The 15622-nt window shown below is 38.9% G+C and overlaps 1 protein-coding gene across 5 annotated transcripts in view; it reads left to right on the plus strand.

The window, feature by feature from the left end:
* The window catches only part of POLA1 (DNA polymerase alpha 1, catalytic subunit), a 286920-nt gene that overhangs the window by 177676 nt on the left and 93622 nt on the right, over positions 1 to 15622 (plus strand). For all 5 annotated transcript variants that reach the window (XM_014830262.3, XM_070502288.1, XM_070502286.1 and 2 more), the window contains exon 35: positions 7651 to 7767. In XM_014830262.3, the coding sequence (XP_014685748.1) occupies positions 7651 to 7767 (117 nt within the window). The remainder of the gene's footprint in view (positions 1 to 7650; positions 7768 to 15622) is intronic.

The following is a 15622-nucleotide window of genomic DNA, read 5'->3' on the forward strand; positions in this document are numbered from 1 at the left end:
GGCCTAATTTAATAGATGATTCTAGTACTGCTAATACATGCCCAGCCACTGTCTACTTGGGAACTGCTTATGTGTTTAAATTGACCTGTTTTTAAAATTTCTGAATAGTAAAAAAAAAATTTTTTAAAGAAAAACTTTTTTTTCATGAGACTTTTTCCCATAAGCACATTCCCTGAAAATTCATCTTGGCAACAACCAAACACATGATATAGCTCAAAATATTTTTCAATGTATTAGTGATTTGATTATATTGAACTCTCCCGGCAAAACTCTCTCTTCCCCTCGTTAATAACAGTTTTGTGCTTATAAAAACAATACACCCTTGTCGTAGAAAGTTTAGAAAATACAGAAACAGAAGCTACCTAGAGATAAGCAGCATAGCATTTTTGAGTATTTCCTTCCAGTCTTTTTTTCTGTGTACATACTGATGAAACTAGGCCTTGGGTTTACTTTTGAAAGTTTGTTAGTATGTGTATGTACTTAACGTGATGTTTTTTCAAGAGTGAAGACTTGAGAGGCAAGAGCTGTGGTGGAAGTAGTGAACAATTCTTAGAGGCTTCGTCACTAAAATATTAATGTAAGCACCAGAGTAGCCATTTTACCATCTCATCCCATTTGATTCTTTCTTCCTTTTCCTTGTTGAAATGACTATATGCCTCAACTGACACATCCATTTGTACCCATTCGTGTTGGGAAGTTGGACATTCATCGCGGTTGGAATATTACATCCCCAAGTCACTTGTAGCTTCACATAGGGAAAAAAAGTCTTTTATGAAAAGATTTGTAATACAATGGAGATTAATGGAATGTGGAGAGGAAAATGCTTTCAGTTTCTCATATAAAGTGAAAGCAGGGTGACTTGGAAATGTTGTATTCTTACTATTTGTATTTTGTTAGATCTCTAACATCCACAGTACATGGATGGCTTGCATGAGCTCTTTGTGCTTTGTTGACAGTTGACAGACAAAGCAAAATTATTCCTGAAGCAAGGTACTGTGTACTTAGTTGTGACCTATTATAGCCTAAGAATGTAGCTTGCTTTTGAGTTGGATGAATAGGGAGAGTATTTTATAGAATAGGCTTGAATATACTAAGAGAGATTTCAGCTGCCCATACAGAAGGATACATGTCCTCCATTGAACTTTTTTACCCTCAAATGCAATTTTCCATATAAAATCATTTTAAGTATATTTTCCCCAGTTGCTTGCATGGAGACAATTTTAACTGTTCTAGTATTGTCCTACAGTGGTAAAATGAAATTGCTGGTAATTGTTGGCTTTCTCTGCTCACAGTATAGCAGGAGAAGATGGCTTGCATGGGGCGTTTTAATGTACCTCAGGTACATCTTCTGATGTTCAACCTCTGATTGCAAATTAAAATAACAAGGCTATGGTATTGGATTTGATGTGAGGCAAAGCAGAACAATTTGCTAATTTATCATGTAATATACAATTGCTGAGGTTGGAATTTGTCCACTCGTAGTGCTATTCTGTGTGTTTAAATGAGGACCACTGCTTGCATCTAACCTATCATAACAGTTTGGGAGTGCTCCATTATCCTTTTCAGCAAACTGATGGCAGAGTCTGGTCCTTGCACAAATGATAAGATCAATAAGTTTCAAATAACTTGGATGAAATCACATGTGACTGTTCATTTAGAGAGATGTCTTGCTTTAAAAATCAATTTTAATAATATTTAAAATTCTTATATTGACCGACGAGGCACTTTCCACTTCTGTTTTGATAATTTTGTTAAAAATATTTTTGTATTAACTTTGGTGAATAGTTAGTTTATATATGTATTTTTCGTGGTTTGCTCTTTCATCTCCTACCCTGGCACCTCTCTGATACTTAATAATCACTCTTTGACATGCCAGCATGGTGCAGTATAGAAGATTTAACTTTAAAAGCAAAATTATGTTCCTGTTAAAACTTCCCCTGGAGATCATAGGAAAATTTTCTCCCAGTTTTGGGTGCAAATGTGGGTCAGAAAGCAATTTGTTTTTTGATATTTCTGGAAATCCCAAATCACAACATGTCATTCTTCAAAGGCAGCTGTGGGCCCATACTGTGCACTATCTATAAGAAAACCCATTTTACACTGGGGATAATTCTGTGACAGAAAAATGTGACTGTAAGGGAACCCCAGAACATTTATAAATGGTTTTGGGTGAAAAGAGCGTCTGGTATTCTCAAAGTGCATATAGTTTGGGGAGAGGAGCAGTTAACAGTCATTATAGAAAAATAGTAATGATATGATGAACTCTATAAGAGCACGTATGGTGGCAGACCTCACCCTGTTACCCTCTCAGTGCACGCCTGGAGAGCCATTACAATTTAAACTAAATCGTACGTCACTGCAGCACAGTGTTGTGTTGTCTCTTGAAAATCTCTATGAATCCCAAAATAAAATGAAGACCACCCCCTCTTCCCTCACCAGCTATTCTGCCATCTATAGCTTCAAAGCCAGTCTGGTTTTATCAGGAGGAACATAGAAATTTCACTTACTTCGACTACATAGTTGTATTATTTTGCAATCAAATTGAGAGGCAGCTCCGCCTAATCTTACCTGGTATCCATCATTGTAGTTCTCCATGTTGGGATAACACCAGGTGGAAACTGATCAGGCTCTTTCCTGGTTAGAATAGTGCATTGTCAGCTGTAGCCCAGCACTGATGTTCCCCAGTGCTGGAGGCATATGTAGGATAATAACAATATTTTACATTTACTGAACATTGTTGGAGGCTTTCTTATTTGAGTCTCTGAACAGCTCTAATACGATAAATATTATTACCTCTTGTTTCCTAGATGCGGAAACTGAGGCTCAGAGAATTCAGTGACTTATGAAAAATTAGCCATTAATAAATGGGTGGGGAGAAACCACACCCAAGTGCCATTTTTCATAACCTCAATTCTGTATTCTTCACTGAATGTGAACCTTTGTGCTAGAGACTGGGGAGGATGCTACCAAGTCCAAAGTGGGTCACTCCCCTGGGGCCTGCCCATCCAGTTAAGGAGGTAAAATAAGATGATTCAGGGACAGTGCAAAGCACTGTGTGCTCAGAGGCAGCTGAGATAGATGGAGAAGTCCCTAGGGGTTGGGAAAATTTCACAGTAGAGGAATGGAAGTGATGCTGAAGGAATGGACACTTTAGGCAGAGATTCTATAGCATGAGCAAAGACGAGGTGGCAATAGGCAAAATGTGGTGAGGACAGTGAGGAAACCAATCCTCTGGAGTGAAGAGTTTGTGTAAGAGAATGATGAAAAAGGAGGAATGGGATGAGGCTGTAAAAGATTTGAAAGCCAGACCAAAGCGTGTATTCCTAACCCTCTATGGAAGGTATACAATTAGAGGATGGGAGGGGAGAGGCCTTGGGAACTACACTTGGCAAGTCTTTGCATTAGATGTAGGAGAGAATGGAGTTGGGGAAACCAGGTAGGAGGCTATTGCAGGAGATCAGCTTTGAGGTATGGGCTTGGGTGAGGATGGTGAGGATGGGACTATAAGGCCAGTAGATGGACTTGGTGACTAACTAGAAATGGGAGGAGAAGGACCCATGTATTTGATTCAAGAGTATGAGAACTACTGTGAATTTTTTTGTCTCCTGTGAATTTTAGACCCCTTCCATATTATTTTCCATAAACTTGCCCCTATGTGTTTTTATTTTATTGCTTCTATTCATTTGTTTATTCAAAAGACGTTTTCAAGTGTCTCCTATGCACCACATTTCCAGGTCTAGATGATTTCTGTGTGCATCCTTCTAAAAATACAAATGTACACAAATGAATAACAGTTTGTGTTTAAGGTGCAACTACCAGGAACGCCTCAGTTACAAGTGGAAATCGATTCCTTTTTAGCATGTGCAGACAGAAACCATTTTAGTTGAGGCCTCAGAAATATAATTTAGCAATCAGAACCAATCAGCATTTGACAGTTTCGTACACAATGATTTCAAGGAATTAGTGATGCTGAGACTAAAGCAACAGATGATAGATCTTTGCATGTTTTGGTAAAGGTTTATTTTGCTATTGGACAGGTTGGCTTCACTTTGAACCCTCTACTTATAAACATGGTTAAGGTAGCCATCTGAAAACTTAATGACCTTATTCCTGTTGGTTATGACAATTTGACATTTACATGTGGTCTTGCATAGTAAAATGACATATTTGGATGGCAGACATCCTGGAACCCAAACCTTTTTATAGGTTGGACTTCCAAAGAACTACACTTTATTAAGTTTTTTGTTTTTCATTGAGTTAGCAATGTTGCTTTGGGCTGTACATTATTGTCCAACATGGGAAATGAAAATAAGTTTAGTTTTGTCCTTATGAGTGATAATTCAAAGTGAATTTATACAGTGATAGTATTTTCATTTGCTTTGCTTTTATCACCCATGAGAAGCAAAATTCACTATGATCTTGTAAGATTTGTCCCATCATGCAATATTTTCAAAGACCTGGCATATTTATTTTTAACAACACAAATGTTCCTTGAAAGGTAGATTTAGCACAGTCAGTATCTGTTGGGGGAACAAAGGGTTAACCAAAATGTACTTGACAAAATTGAATGGAAGCAAAGCATATACTGAGTATGATTAGGGCCTATTTCCCCCATAGAAGAGTTTTGTTTAAAATACATCACGACCAAAAGCTTAATTATCAAAATGAAACAAGAGGCATAAAGAGTTACAGGCTTCTAATATTTTTTTTCAGCCCCAGTTCCCTTCACACAGTTATCAGCATGTTTAATTTCCATGCATAATAGCACTAGTTATTGTTGTCATTTGTAAAGGGAGATTAACAGATAGTAAGTACAAACAAACCCAAATAAGTACTGAATAGAGAGGTGACAAAGAAGAAAAGACCTCTTTAATGTTAATTATAACTGGTAGGAAGTCTAGACAAATTATATTATCTGTTTTCTATATGATTTGAAAGGACATTTAGTTAGTAACTCTGTCAGAGATAGAGCTAGCTGTTTGCTTTAGAAACAGGTGAGGTGACAATTTAGCATCTCCTTGGTTTGCAGCTCACCTAGTGAATCATGAAGTTGTAGGAAATTGATGGAATCAAGTTTAAAAGCATCTCAAAAGAACTTTAGTTTTTTGAACATTATATTTTAAAAATTAAAAAGTAATTTTAACTCTCAGGCTGATTTCTGGTACTTAGTAATTTATTATCTCAAAATGTGATAGTTGTTACCTGTCTGCTTGCTTTTTTAAAATTTTGTTTAGAATTGAATGAATTACAACTATGGTTGGCAGTGTTAAGTGATACATATTCCAAAGTGGGTAAAGCCTCAGATAGCAAATGTAAAACCCAAATGAATGATAAAGGAGTAGTCCAGTCCTGCTTTTCTCGTACTTGGTTTGCTTGAATTCTGCTTCCTTTATTAATATGCCTAAATGGGTACTTCCAGAAACAGCTAGTCTCACCTTTAATGTTTGTAGGCTACATTTAAAATTTAATATCTGTTGCTGCTGTCAACTCCACTATCCCCCTTTGTATCCCCCAGGCCTAGAACAGACCAAACCAAAGTATCTTGTTTCTTTAATTCTGAGGAGCCATCGATTGTGAGCTGCACTCTTGACTTAATAGCTTTTTTGAAGGAAACATAAATTCGTCATTAAATGTACTTGTCAATTGTAAATGCATCTGAGTTTCAGAAATATTAAAATGTGAATAAATATGTGTCCTGAAATCCAGGACATGTGGTAATAGGCCCTAGGAATTGGACCAAGCAGTGGCCTGTGATTCAGAACCACTGATTCTTTCTTCTAGTTCCTGGTCTTTTGCTGTGGTAGTAGTAGTTTGTCTCAGATAGATAGGATCCACACGACTCCATCCTTCCTCTGTGCTGTTTAACAGTTGTACTTGGTACCGTGTGTGGACCTTGCTTTCCTCTTTAGATTATAATGTCCTGAAACTCTGTACCTGGGAACTCTTTGCCTCTTCCCCACAATATTTCATATAATTCTGGGCTTATATTAAAGGTTTCATAAGGACTCCTTGAGACCCTCTACTTAAAGAGTTTAAATTAAATATTAAAATAGTTCGGCCTATTGACTGAAGGTAGGAATAAAGCTTACTGTGAATGTATTGACTAGATGGATTTTCTGTTCTTTAAAGGTAGCATATTTTCTTTTAGTAAAAAAGTTCTATAACGCACTTTCTCTGGGTGTGAAGGCCATAAATGGAGCTTGAAAAACTAATTTTTGGTGCTTTCCCTTGAATTTGGTTGTTGTTACTTCCAAGAAGAGCCTGTTCTGAGGAATAAGGTCACCCAGCACAGCAATGAGTGGGGATATCCTGCAGCTTTGGATTAACGCCATGTGGCAATGTTAATAAGTGGCAGATGAAAGTCTCTAATGTAATTAAGCCACATTTGCATATATACTGCCTTTATCCAGGGGGAAAAGACCAACATGTTGCTCAGTCTAGAAACAGAGATAGGGGTCAAACATGTCATTGATCCCTTTGTTAATCATATCACACAGAGCTCTCTCTGGCCTTCGTTCTTTTCCATATGTTGTTCTCTCTGCCTAAGTTGTCTTTCCTCCCTTCTCCACCTACCAAACTTCTGCTTACTCAAGACCAGTTCAGAAGTTACGCTTCTCCAAGACCCAAAGACAGTGGGTCCTTACTTGCAGCTCCCCAGGTGGGAACACCACAGGAACATACCTTGTTCACCTTCCTCGCCTTTATACCCCAGCGCTTCCCCCTAGTTTGCCTTAGGCTTGTGCCTAATACATGTAGCACTAAAGCCTATGGACCTTGGTGCCGTCATATGAACACCTGAGCTTTACTCAACCCCTTTTTGTGAAGTCTTGTCTTCCTTGTTTAACAGATAGGTTTTATCTGTTAAACATAAGCAAACATAATTCTGATTTAAGATAATAGGCATACTGTTATCACATCTCTATGAGAGAATTCAAACAAGAGCAGTCAAGGGAGAAGGAAAGTGAGAAGAGAGTTCTAAAGGCCAGAGAAGTGGGCAATGGTTATTTGAAACCACTTGAAAAGAGTGGTCAGTTGAAGTTGTCCTTGAAAACATTGCAGGCAGTTTTATGCCTCCAGAGAACATGTGTAAAAGAATCTTTTAATTTTAAATGAAAGAATTGTTTACATTTAGTGTTTCTTTTATGCCAACTATAGTTCTAAGCACTCTAAATGTATTACATCATTACAACATCCCTATAAAGTAAGTACTCTTATTATGGCCATTTTACAGAGAAGGAAACTGATCACAGCAGTTAAGTAACTAGCCAGTAGTCACTCAGCTGCTGGGAAGGTCATTCATTTCTATGTGGTATATTTTTTACTTTGCTTATGGTCTTTACTAATGACCTAAAACCCACCAGTTTACATTCTGTGTGTAATCATGTAAGTTTTGCAGGGGGAGTTTTGATGTATGTGGGCTGGGGTATTTCTTTTAAGAAAAGGGGATAACATCTCGTGTGATCTCATCTCCTAACTTGTAAGTTTGGGGCATAAATCAAATTAACATGTCAGGCAAGAAAGGTGAGGAGCTATTCAGAATCTCTAAGGAAGGTTTGAATGAAATGAGTGTATCTTGATAAAGGAAAGAGTTTATATTTGTATCTGTTGATGGTGGTGACAGGACTGAAATGTTCTCTCGTTTCTCTCCAGGGCTGGTTGATTTGTGAGGAGCCAACATGTCGAAATCGAACTCGGCACCTTCCCCTTCAGTTCTCCCGAAATGGACCTCTTTGCCAAGTCTGCATGAAAGCTGTACTTCGACCAGAGGTAATGGTCACTTAATGCTGAAGAACTGTGTAGAAGTGGATAGGAGGCTGTGTTTGGCCATCCCTTAGATCTGGGAAGTAGATATTTGGTGTTTACCCTGTGGAGACACCCTACTACCACATGCATATAGTTTAAAAGATAGCCAGACTTCAAAAAGATATATGCTTTATTTCTTCACGTCATGAACAATACTATATTTTATATCTAAGAGAGAAACTGACTGGTTCTCCTATGGGCTACTCAGATTTCTTTAGTTGCCACTTCATAATTACAGAGAAGAGATACCATTCCTTTGTAGAAATTGCTGTTATCTTTGGACTAGATCAGAAGCCCTTTTGTAAGGGCCAGAAAACCTCCCAAACCTGTACCCGAGAGGGTTTATTTTATTTGTATGGGATTCCATTGTTTCTAAGTAGCGGCCATAGATCAGTAGTTCTCAAGCTTTTTCTCTACCTTAGTGCATACACCCGAGGGATAAGGCAGACTATCATTAGTGACTCCCGACTGGGGAGCACATAGTCTGGAAACACCTTACAGGTAATTAAGATGCCCTCCCTCTGTCGACCCAAGCAGCATTTCCCAAACTGTGGGGAAAGGAATGTTTGAAGTTCTTCCGCACAAAGGGGGTTTTGTGATCTAGTACGTCTAGCAAACTCTGGGCTGGCCAAAGTTAAAACATGCTTATTGCAGATTGTCTCAGAATTTGTAAAATGATAATGTTCAGTCTCCCTCACCAATACAGGGCTGTAATGTACCTCGCTTCCCAAATTTATCTGGCCTGAGGATTTGTAAGGATTTCGGTGAGAAGAGAGTGAGAATAGGGAACCTGTTACTTACTTACTTATTTTTTAACACAGAGGCAGGGTTCTATAACCAAGTTTTGACTTCACATCTTTTCACTGAAAAGGGTTGATACACAGGCTAGTTTTAGGAAAATATTTTAAAGTTTTAATGGCTATTTCTTTTAATTTTAAGATAATGTATCATTTCACAAAATTTAGCAAGAAGTCAGGAACTCTCAATGGCTATCACCATTTTATGTTTCCTTGTTCTTGCATATCCATATGTATTTTTTACATGGTCTCAGTCATAATGAAAATATGCTTTTGTATCACGTTTATCTTTTGTCAAGCACCTGTCTGTGTTGCTACTTAATTGTCAGTACCAAAACTTTCAAACACAAATTTAACCATTCCTCTCATTGGGCATTGCAAGTTACTTTGACTATCTCTTCACTAGAAAATTATGATGAATATTTTCCTACTTAAATTATTTTCTTGTTATTTGAAATATTTCTTTAGGATAAATTCTTACTGACAATCACATATCAAAGTGCATAGATACAGTATGGTCATGATTCATATTGCCACATTGCTTTCTTAACGGTTTATCCCAACTTAAAACTGTACCCAATACTTGATGAATGTGCCAGTTTTGCCACCACCTTTGCAGCATTTGAGCATTATCATTAATTTATTTTTAACTAATTTGATAAGTATAAAATGTCCATTGCCTTATTTTGTATATCTTTGATAATTACCAAAGTAGAATGTAGCTTTTTTTTTTTTTTAGATTGGCACCTGAGCTAACAACTGTTGCCGATCTTTTTTTTTTTTCCTCCCCAAATCCCCCAAGTACATAGTTGTATATTTTAGTTGTGGGTCCTTCTAGTTGTGGCATGTGGGACGCCACCTCAGCATGGCTTAATGAGCGGTGCCATGTCCGCGCCCAGGATCCGAACCAGTGAAACCCTGGGCCACCAAAGCTGAGCGCACGAACTTAACCACTTGGCCACTGGGCCAGCTACCCGAATGTAGAATTTTTAAAAAATATAGAATACATCGTGAGAATTAGATGTCATAGTAAATTCTTTTTACATCAGTCTTATCCCAAAACTTGCATCAGCAGGTGCAGAAAGAGAACAAAAGTATATATATTTAGTGTGACTCATCAATCCAGTTGTAGACTCCAGGGGAATCACCTTGCTTCATGAACTAATGCTGCCTTTGAGACTTTTTAAACATCTAGCTCATCGATCAGGTTCAATGAAAATTTAATTACTTCTTAGAAAGTCAGCCAGTTAATCCCATTCTTGGTGAAAGAAAGTAAAAGGAAAGTGTATAGCTAGTAGATCAGTAACCTTCCAGTAAATGTTGATGATGTTACTGGTAGTGGTTTAATACATCAGGTTATTTTTTATCATTTATTATCCTTTCTTAAATGAGTGAACCAATACAGGCATTTTGAAGTACATTTTTTGCCTTCATATCCTTGTCCTCAAAACGGTGGCATTTTAGGCAGTCATTTACCAAGGTAAGCTTTCATAGCTTAGCTCCTCAGGTCATATTGCTGCTCAGAACATGACTTCTGGAGGTTCAGAGCATCCTGGTTGATGATAATGCCCTTAGCCATTCCTTACAGGGGCTTCGACAGTGGGACTGAGCCCACTCTTCTGTAGTCCATTTTGAGTTGCTGGTGATGGGTGGGGAATTTTTAAATTCTATTTATGGGGTTCCCAGGCTGTCCTAGTAAGAGGAGAACTCTGCATCTTTCCAGAGACAGTTCCAAAGAAGTTCCAAAATCAGTGGTGCGATGGACCACTGTAGGATCATTGTAATTACTATAGGGTTTTCCAAAGTGTCTATTTCGCATGATTATGCTTATTTAGTTCTTAAGCTCTGAGTTGCTATGTCTCAATCATACATTACTGTCATTTAATAATTATTGAACACCTGCTATATCCCAGGCACTTTGCTAGAGCCTAGGGACATATCAATGAACAGGAGGCCATTTCCTTATTTATAAAGCTAACATTTTGTTTAACATTACTTAGATTATATAAAATTGTTATCTGTGGACAAAAATAGGTGTTCGTAAATGTCTCTTTGGACAAAAGCACCAGACTTTCCTAATGCTTGACTAGTAGGGCTTTAAATATATTGTTCAAGTTTGATGGTAAAGCATATGCCTCTTACTGTGCCAGTCTCATCTGCACATAATAAATCTCCTCTCATTTAGTCATGGGTTGCAGTTGGCTTGAGTACTTTCCAGAATTGACTTGGGGTATGAAAGCTGGCTCTTCCTCTGGCTCATGTTGCCAGAGTTATGAGAAAGAAAGCTGGGACTGTTTTGTTCCCATGGTTTTAGACGTGTCTTTCTTCTCAGATACCTTTTAAAAATATATATATATATATATATATCAGTAAAGCTTTTTTAGGTTCATGGGAATTTAACAGTATACAAATTGCTGATTGTTTAAAATATGTTATCTGTATATTCTCTGCTGCATAGGAAGTATAAATAAATACAGGAGTGAAAACTTTGATGTATGCATAAGTTCCTAGGTAAATAGAACCCTTTTTCAGACTGGTGATAGAGACAGGATTTACCCAAGTTAGAGAATAAGTGTTTTAATATCTCTTTATTTTAACGACATGGTTTTGACTTCTTAAGGTAGCCAAATCTGTATGGCTGTGAGTTAAACCCACAGGGAATTGTTCATAATGTAATTCTCTAAAAGTAAAGCGTTAGAGGGGCTGGCCCCGTTGCCGAGTGGTTAAGTTCGCGCGCTCCGCTGCAGGCGGTCCAGTGTTTCGTTGGTTCGAATCCTGGGCGCGGACATGGCACTGCTCATCAAACCACGCTGAGGCAGCGTCCCACATGCCGCAACTAGAAGGACCCACAACGAAGAATATACAACTATGTACTGGGGGGCTTTGGGGGGAAAAAAAGGAAAAAAATAAAATCTTAAAAAAAAAAAAAAGTAAAGCGTTAGATTGTTTTGTTTTGTTTTCATTATAGAACTAAGATTTTAAACCAAGTTAAACTTTTTCTCACTTACATTTCCATTCTTGATGTGGAGATGAGAAAACATCTACATGCGACTCCTTGGCCCATGATAGAAATAATTTGTGAAATTATAAAGCCCCTGGGGCAGGAGCATCTGGTGGAGTCTTTTATTCAATTGTTTATTCCACTAGATTTCTTTTTTTTAAAGATTTTATTTTTCCTTTTTCTCCCAAAGCCCCCTGGTACATAGTTGTGTATTTTTAGTTGCGGGTCCTTCTAGTTGTGGCATGTGGGACGCTGTCTCAGCATGGCCTGATGAGTGGTGCCATGTCCGGGCCCAGGACCCGAACCAGTGAAACCCTGGGCCAGTGAAGCAGAGTGCGCGAACCTAACTGCTCGGCCACGGGGCCGGCCCCCCTATTAAATTCCTTGAAGGCCACTTATGAAGAAAGCAGTAAAATGACTTCTGGTCCTACTTTGAGACACCTCTAGTGTTTCTCACATTATCCTCAGTTGTAAAATTAAAATTTTTTATAACGGAACGTGTGTACCATGTAGGACTCTGGCCTTCAAAGGAGAGGGAAAATACTGAATTTATGATCATGTGTGTTACAATTTCAAAATGGCTGTGGCTGAAGGAATTGTTGATTTGATAAGTAGGTTTGGGACAGTGAGAATATTGCCAAGGTACGTGGAACAGTGTCTTGTTTCTGCATAAGATGAAAACATGAAAATTGTGGTCTTTTAAGGAAGTAATCATAAGTTGTGCAGGAAGAGAACCTTAGAACTACGATGGAAAATCTTCAACATCTGTACCTTGTCAGTGCTTACCCTCCAGTAGCCTGTAAGTGTTTACAATGAAGAGTCTTTTGGAGCTCTCCATTGTGATTTTGATGGGCTTGTCTTTTGAGGCAGAGTTGGCTAAATGCTACATACAGCTTCTCTGACCATGAAGCAGATGCTAGCCTTCCTTTTCAGTATATTTTTTTCATCCTTTTTTTTATTGAGGTGAAATTCATACAACAGAAGATTAACCATTTTAAAGTGAATAATGTAATGGCATTTAGTACATTACAAAGTTTTACTACCAGCAACCACCTCAATCTAGTTCCAAAACATTTTCGTCACCCCCAAAGAAAACCCTGTACCCATTCATCAGTCGCTCTGCATTCCTCCCCTTCTTCCAGCCCCTGGAAACCACTAATCTGCATTCTGCCTCTATGGATTTACCTCTTCTGGATATTTCATATAAATGGAATCATACAGTATGTGACTTTTTGTGTCTGGCTTTGTTCACGTAGCGTAATGTTTCTGAGGTTCATCCATGTGGTAGCATGTGTGAGTACTTCATTCCTTTTTATGGTCAAATAATAGTCTATTGCATAGATATACCACCATGTGTTTATCCATTCATCCATGCATGGATATTTGGGTTGCTTCTTTTAATATACTTTTAAAGTTTATTTTACTTTTCATTACCTAGATAGGTCTTACATTTGGCCTCAATTTATGTTCTTTGGCTCACTCGTTGGTCCTAGTTCAGCTGAATAAACTAATGCCTTCCTCTGTTCCTACCTTTAGTAAGCATTTATTCAGCACCTCCTCTCTGCCTGTTTTATGAGAGCCTTTTAGATATTTGAAAGTAGCTATTTTCATTAGCCTTCCCCTGCTAGGCCCAATATTCCTAGGTCTTTAACCATTTTTCTGTTACTCTGCTTTCAGGATAAGGATCCTACTCCAGAGTTTTTGTCCCGATAAAGTAAGGAGCCCAAAACTGCATGAGGCACTTCAGGTGCCCTCACTAGCGCTACTACCGAGCAGAATAAACCTGCCGCTGCCAACTTTTCTAGGTTATAGTAAATTTCTGTGAAGTCTGTTTAAGGTCGCATTAACTTTCTTGGCATCCATATTCACAGTGTTGATTCGTTTTGAGCGTTCTGTATATTAAAACACATAATTTTTTTGCACATGTAACTTCTAAGCCTTGCCTTATCGGGTTTCTGAGACCCAAGTGGTTTATTTAGACCTAAGTGTAAGACTCCATTAGTAGTGTGTTAGTTTCCTAGGGCTGCTGTAACGAAGTACCACAAACTGGATGGCTTAAAACCACAGAAATTTATTGTTTCACTGTTCTGGAAGCTAGCCAGAAGTCTGAAATCCAGGCGTCAGCAGGACATTCTCCCTCTGAAATCTGTAGGGCAGAATCCTTCCTTGCCTCTTCTAGATTCTGGTAATCCTTGGTGTTCCTTGGCCTATAGATGCGTCACTGTGTCTCTGCTTTCATAGTCACATGGCCATCTTCTACCAGTGTCTCTGTCTCTTTTCTTCTTCTTATAAGGACACCAGTCAGATTAGGGCCCACCCTAATCCACTATGACCTCACCCTAACTTCATTTTCTCTACCAAGACCCTGTTTTCAAGTAAGGCCACATTCACAGGTACTAGGGGTTAGGACTTTTATATCTTTTTAGGGACACAATTCAACCTGTAGCAGATAGGAATTGTACTGAGCTAAGGGAAATGGAAACCAAAAGTGACAGTAGCTTAAACAGACATTTAATTCATTACCTAAGAAACATTAATTTTTTATCATGTGACAGAAACCCAAATGTGGGCTGTCCAGGATTGCTCTGGTGGCTCCACAGTGTCATCAGGTGCCTAGGCTCCTCTTGCCCTTCTCCATCATCAGCAGTGCCAGGCTTCTCCCCTCAAGGTCACAGCGTGGTCTAAGGTGACTGCGCAAGCTTCTTCAAGCCATCACAGGCTACAAGGCAGAGAAAAGGCTGAAGGGTCAAAGAATGCACCTCCCAGCCATGTCAGTTCTTTGAGTAGCCTTCCCAGAAGTCCCACCTAACACTCCTGCTTACCTTTCATGGGCCCGAAGTTAGTCACATGGAGATAATAGCATCTTCTGTTACTAAAGAGAAAGAGTAGACTGGGTATTGGGGTCCAACCAGCACTCTACAACAGACCTTTCAGTGAACCCTGTGAAATCTCCCCTTGCTTGTGCTCAGCCCATAGCTGTCCCATCGTGGATATTTTGGATCCTGATTCTGTTGTGCACCCAGCCTTTTGGCTTCTACAAATCTGATGCTGTAATTAGCTTTCCTTCTTTTATCTTCTCCAAAATATTGATTAAAATGTTGACGTGCATTTGTGCATATACCAGTGGATAGATGTCTTCTTGCAGGTGGACACTGCTCCAGTTTAATCAGCACCCTTTGTGTAGGATTGTTCTACCAGTTGCTAATTATCTTTGCTTCTAGCTTATCATTCTCCACAAGGGGTTTCTCCCAAGGGGAAAACCACAACGTTACTGATCAGACGCTGATAGGTTCATGGTTTTATAACTATTTTGGCCCCTGGAATGGCAAATCTTGGGGTCTGTCTCCTTTGGCAATCTGGTATTTTAAGTAGCATATTTAAGAACATGCTTGCTTTTACTTTTTCTACCCCAGAAGCCAGTTGCTTAAGGAGAGAAGTCATAAAATTTTTTTAAAATATGGTTTTGGTAACTGGCCAGGAGAGAGTGTATTAGATTCCATGTAATGACCCTGGCCAGAGTCTTTACTAAGTGTAGGAGTGATAAGACAGGGCCATAGTAGTAAATCATGGAATATGATACAAGTTGCTGACAAATATTAGCTAATTAGAACTACAAAAATAATTATCAAACTATGGACCTCAAAGAAACAAGAAGTGACCTAATATTAAAAATTATGCACAGAGTTTCTAATCACCCATATTGGAAAAACAGAAAATCACAAAGAAACAAGAAGGTACAGACCTTGCCTTTCACAGGCCTCTATTCTACTGGAGGAAGTAAGGACACACAAACTCCTCATGCTCCAGTGACTGAAGGGAGCAAGAGGCGGCACTCCGTAATCAGTAAGGTAGGAAGGAGAACGGGGAGATGAGGAGTTGCCACTAGCCTAGAGCAGTGGTTCTCAGCTGGGGTGTTTCGGGGGGACATTTTGGTTGTCATAACTGGGAGGAGGGGTGAGTGCTACTGGCATCTAGTGGGTAGAGAATCTCATAGTGAGGGGAGGCCAGGGAGGCTGCCAAG

This window comes from Equus asinus, chromosome X (genome assembly GCF_041296235.1).
Source record: "Equus asinus isolate D_3611 breed Donkey chromosome X, EquAss-T2T_v2, whole genome shotgun sequence".
Taxonomy (NCBI): domain Eukaryota; kingdom Metazoa; phylum Chordata; class Mammalia; order Perissodactyla; family Equidae; genus Equus; species Equus asinus.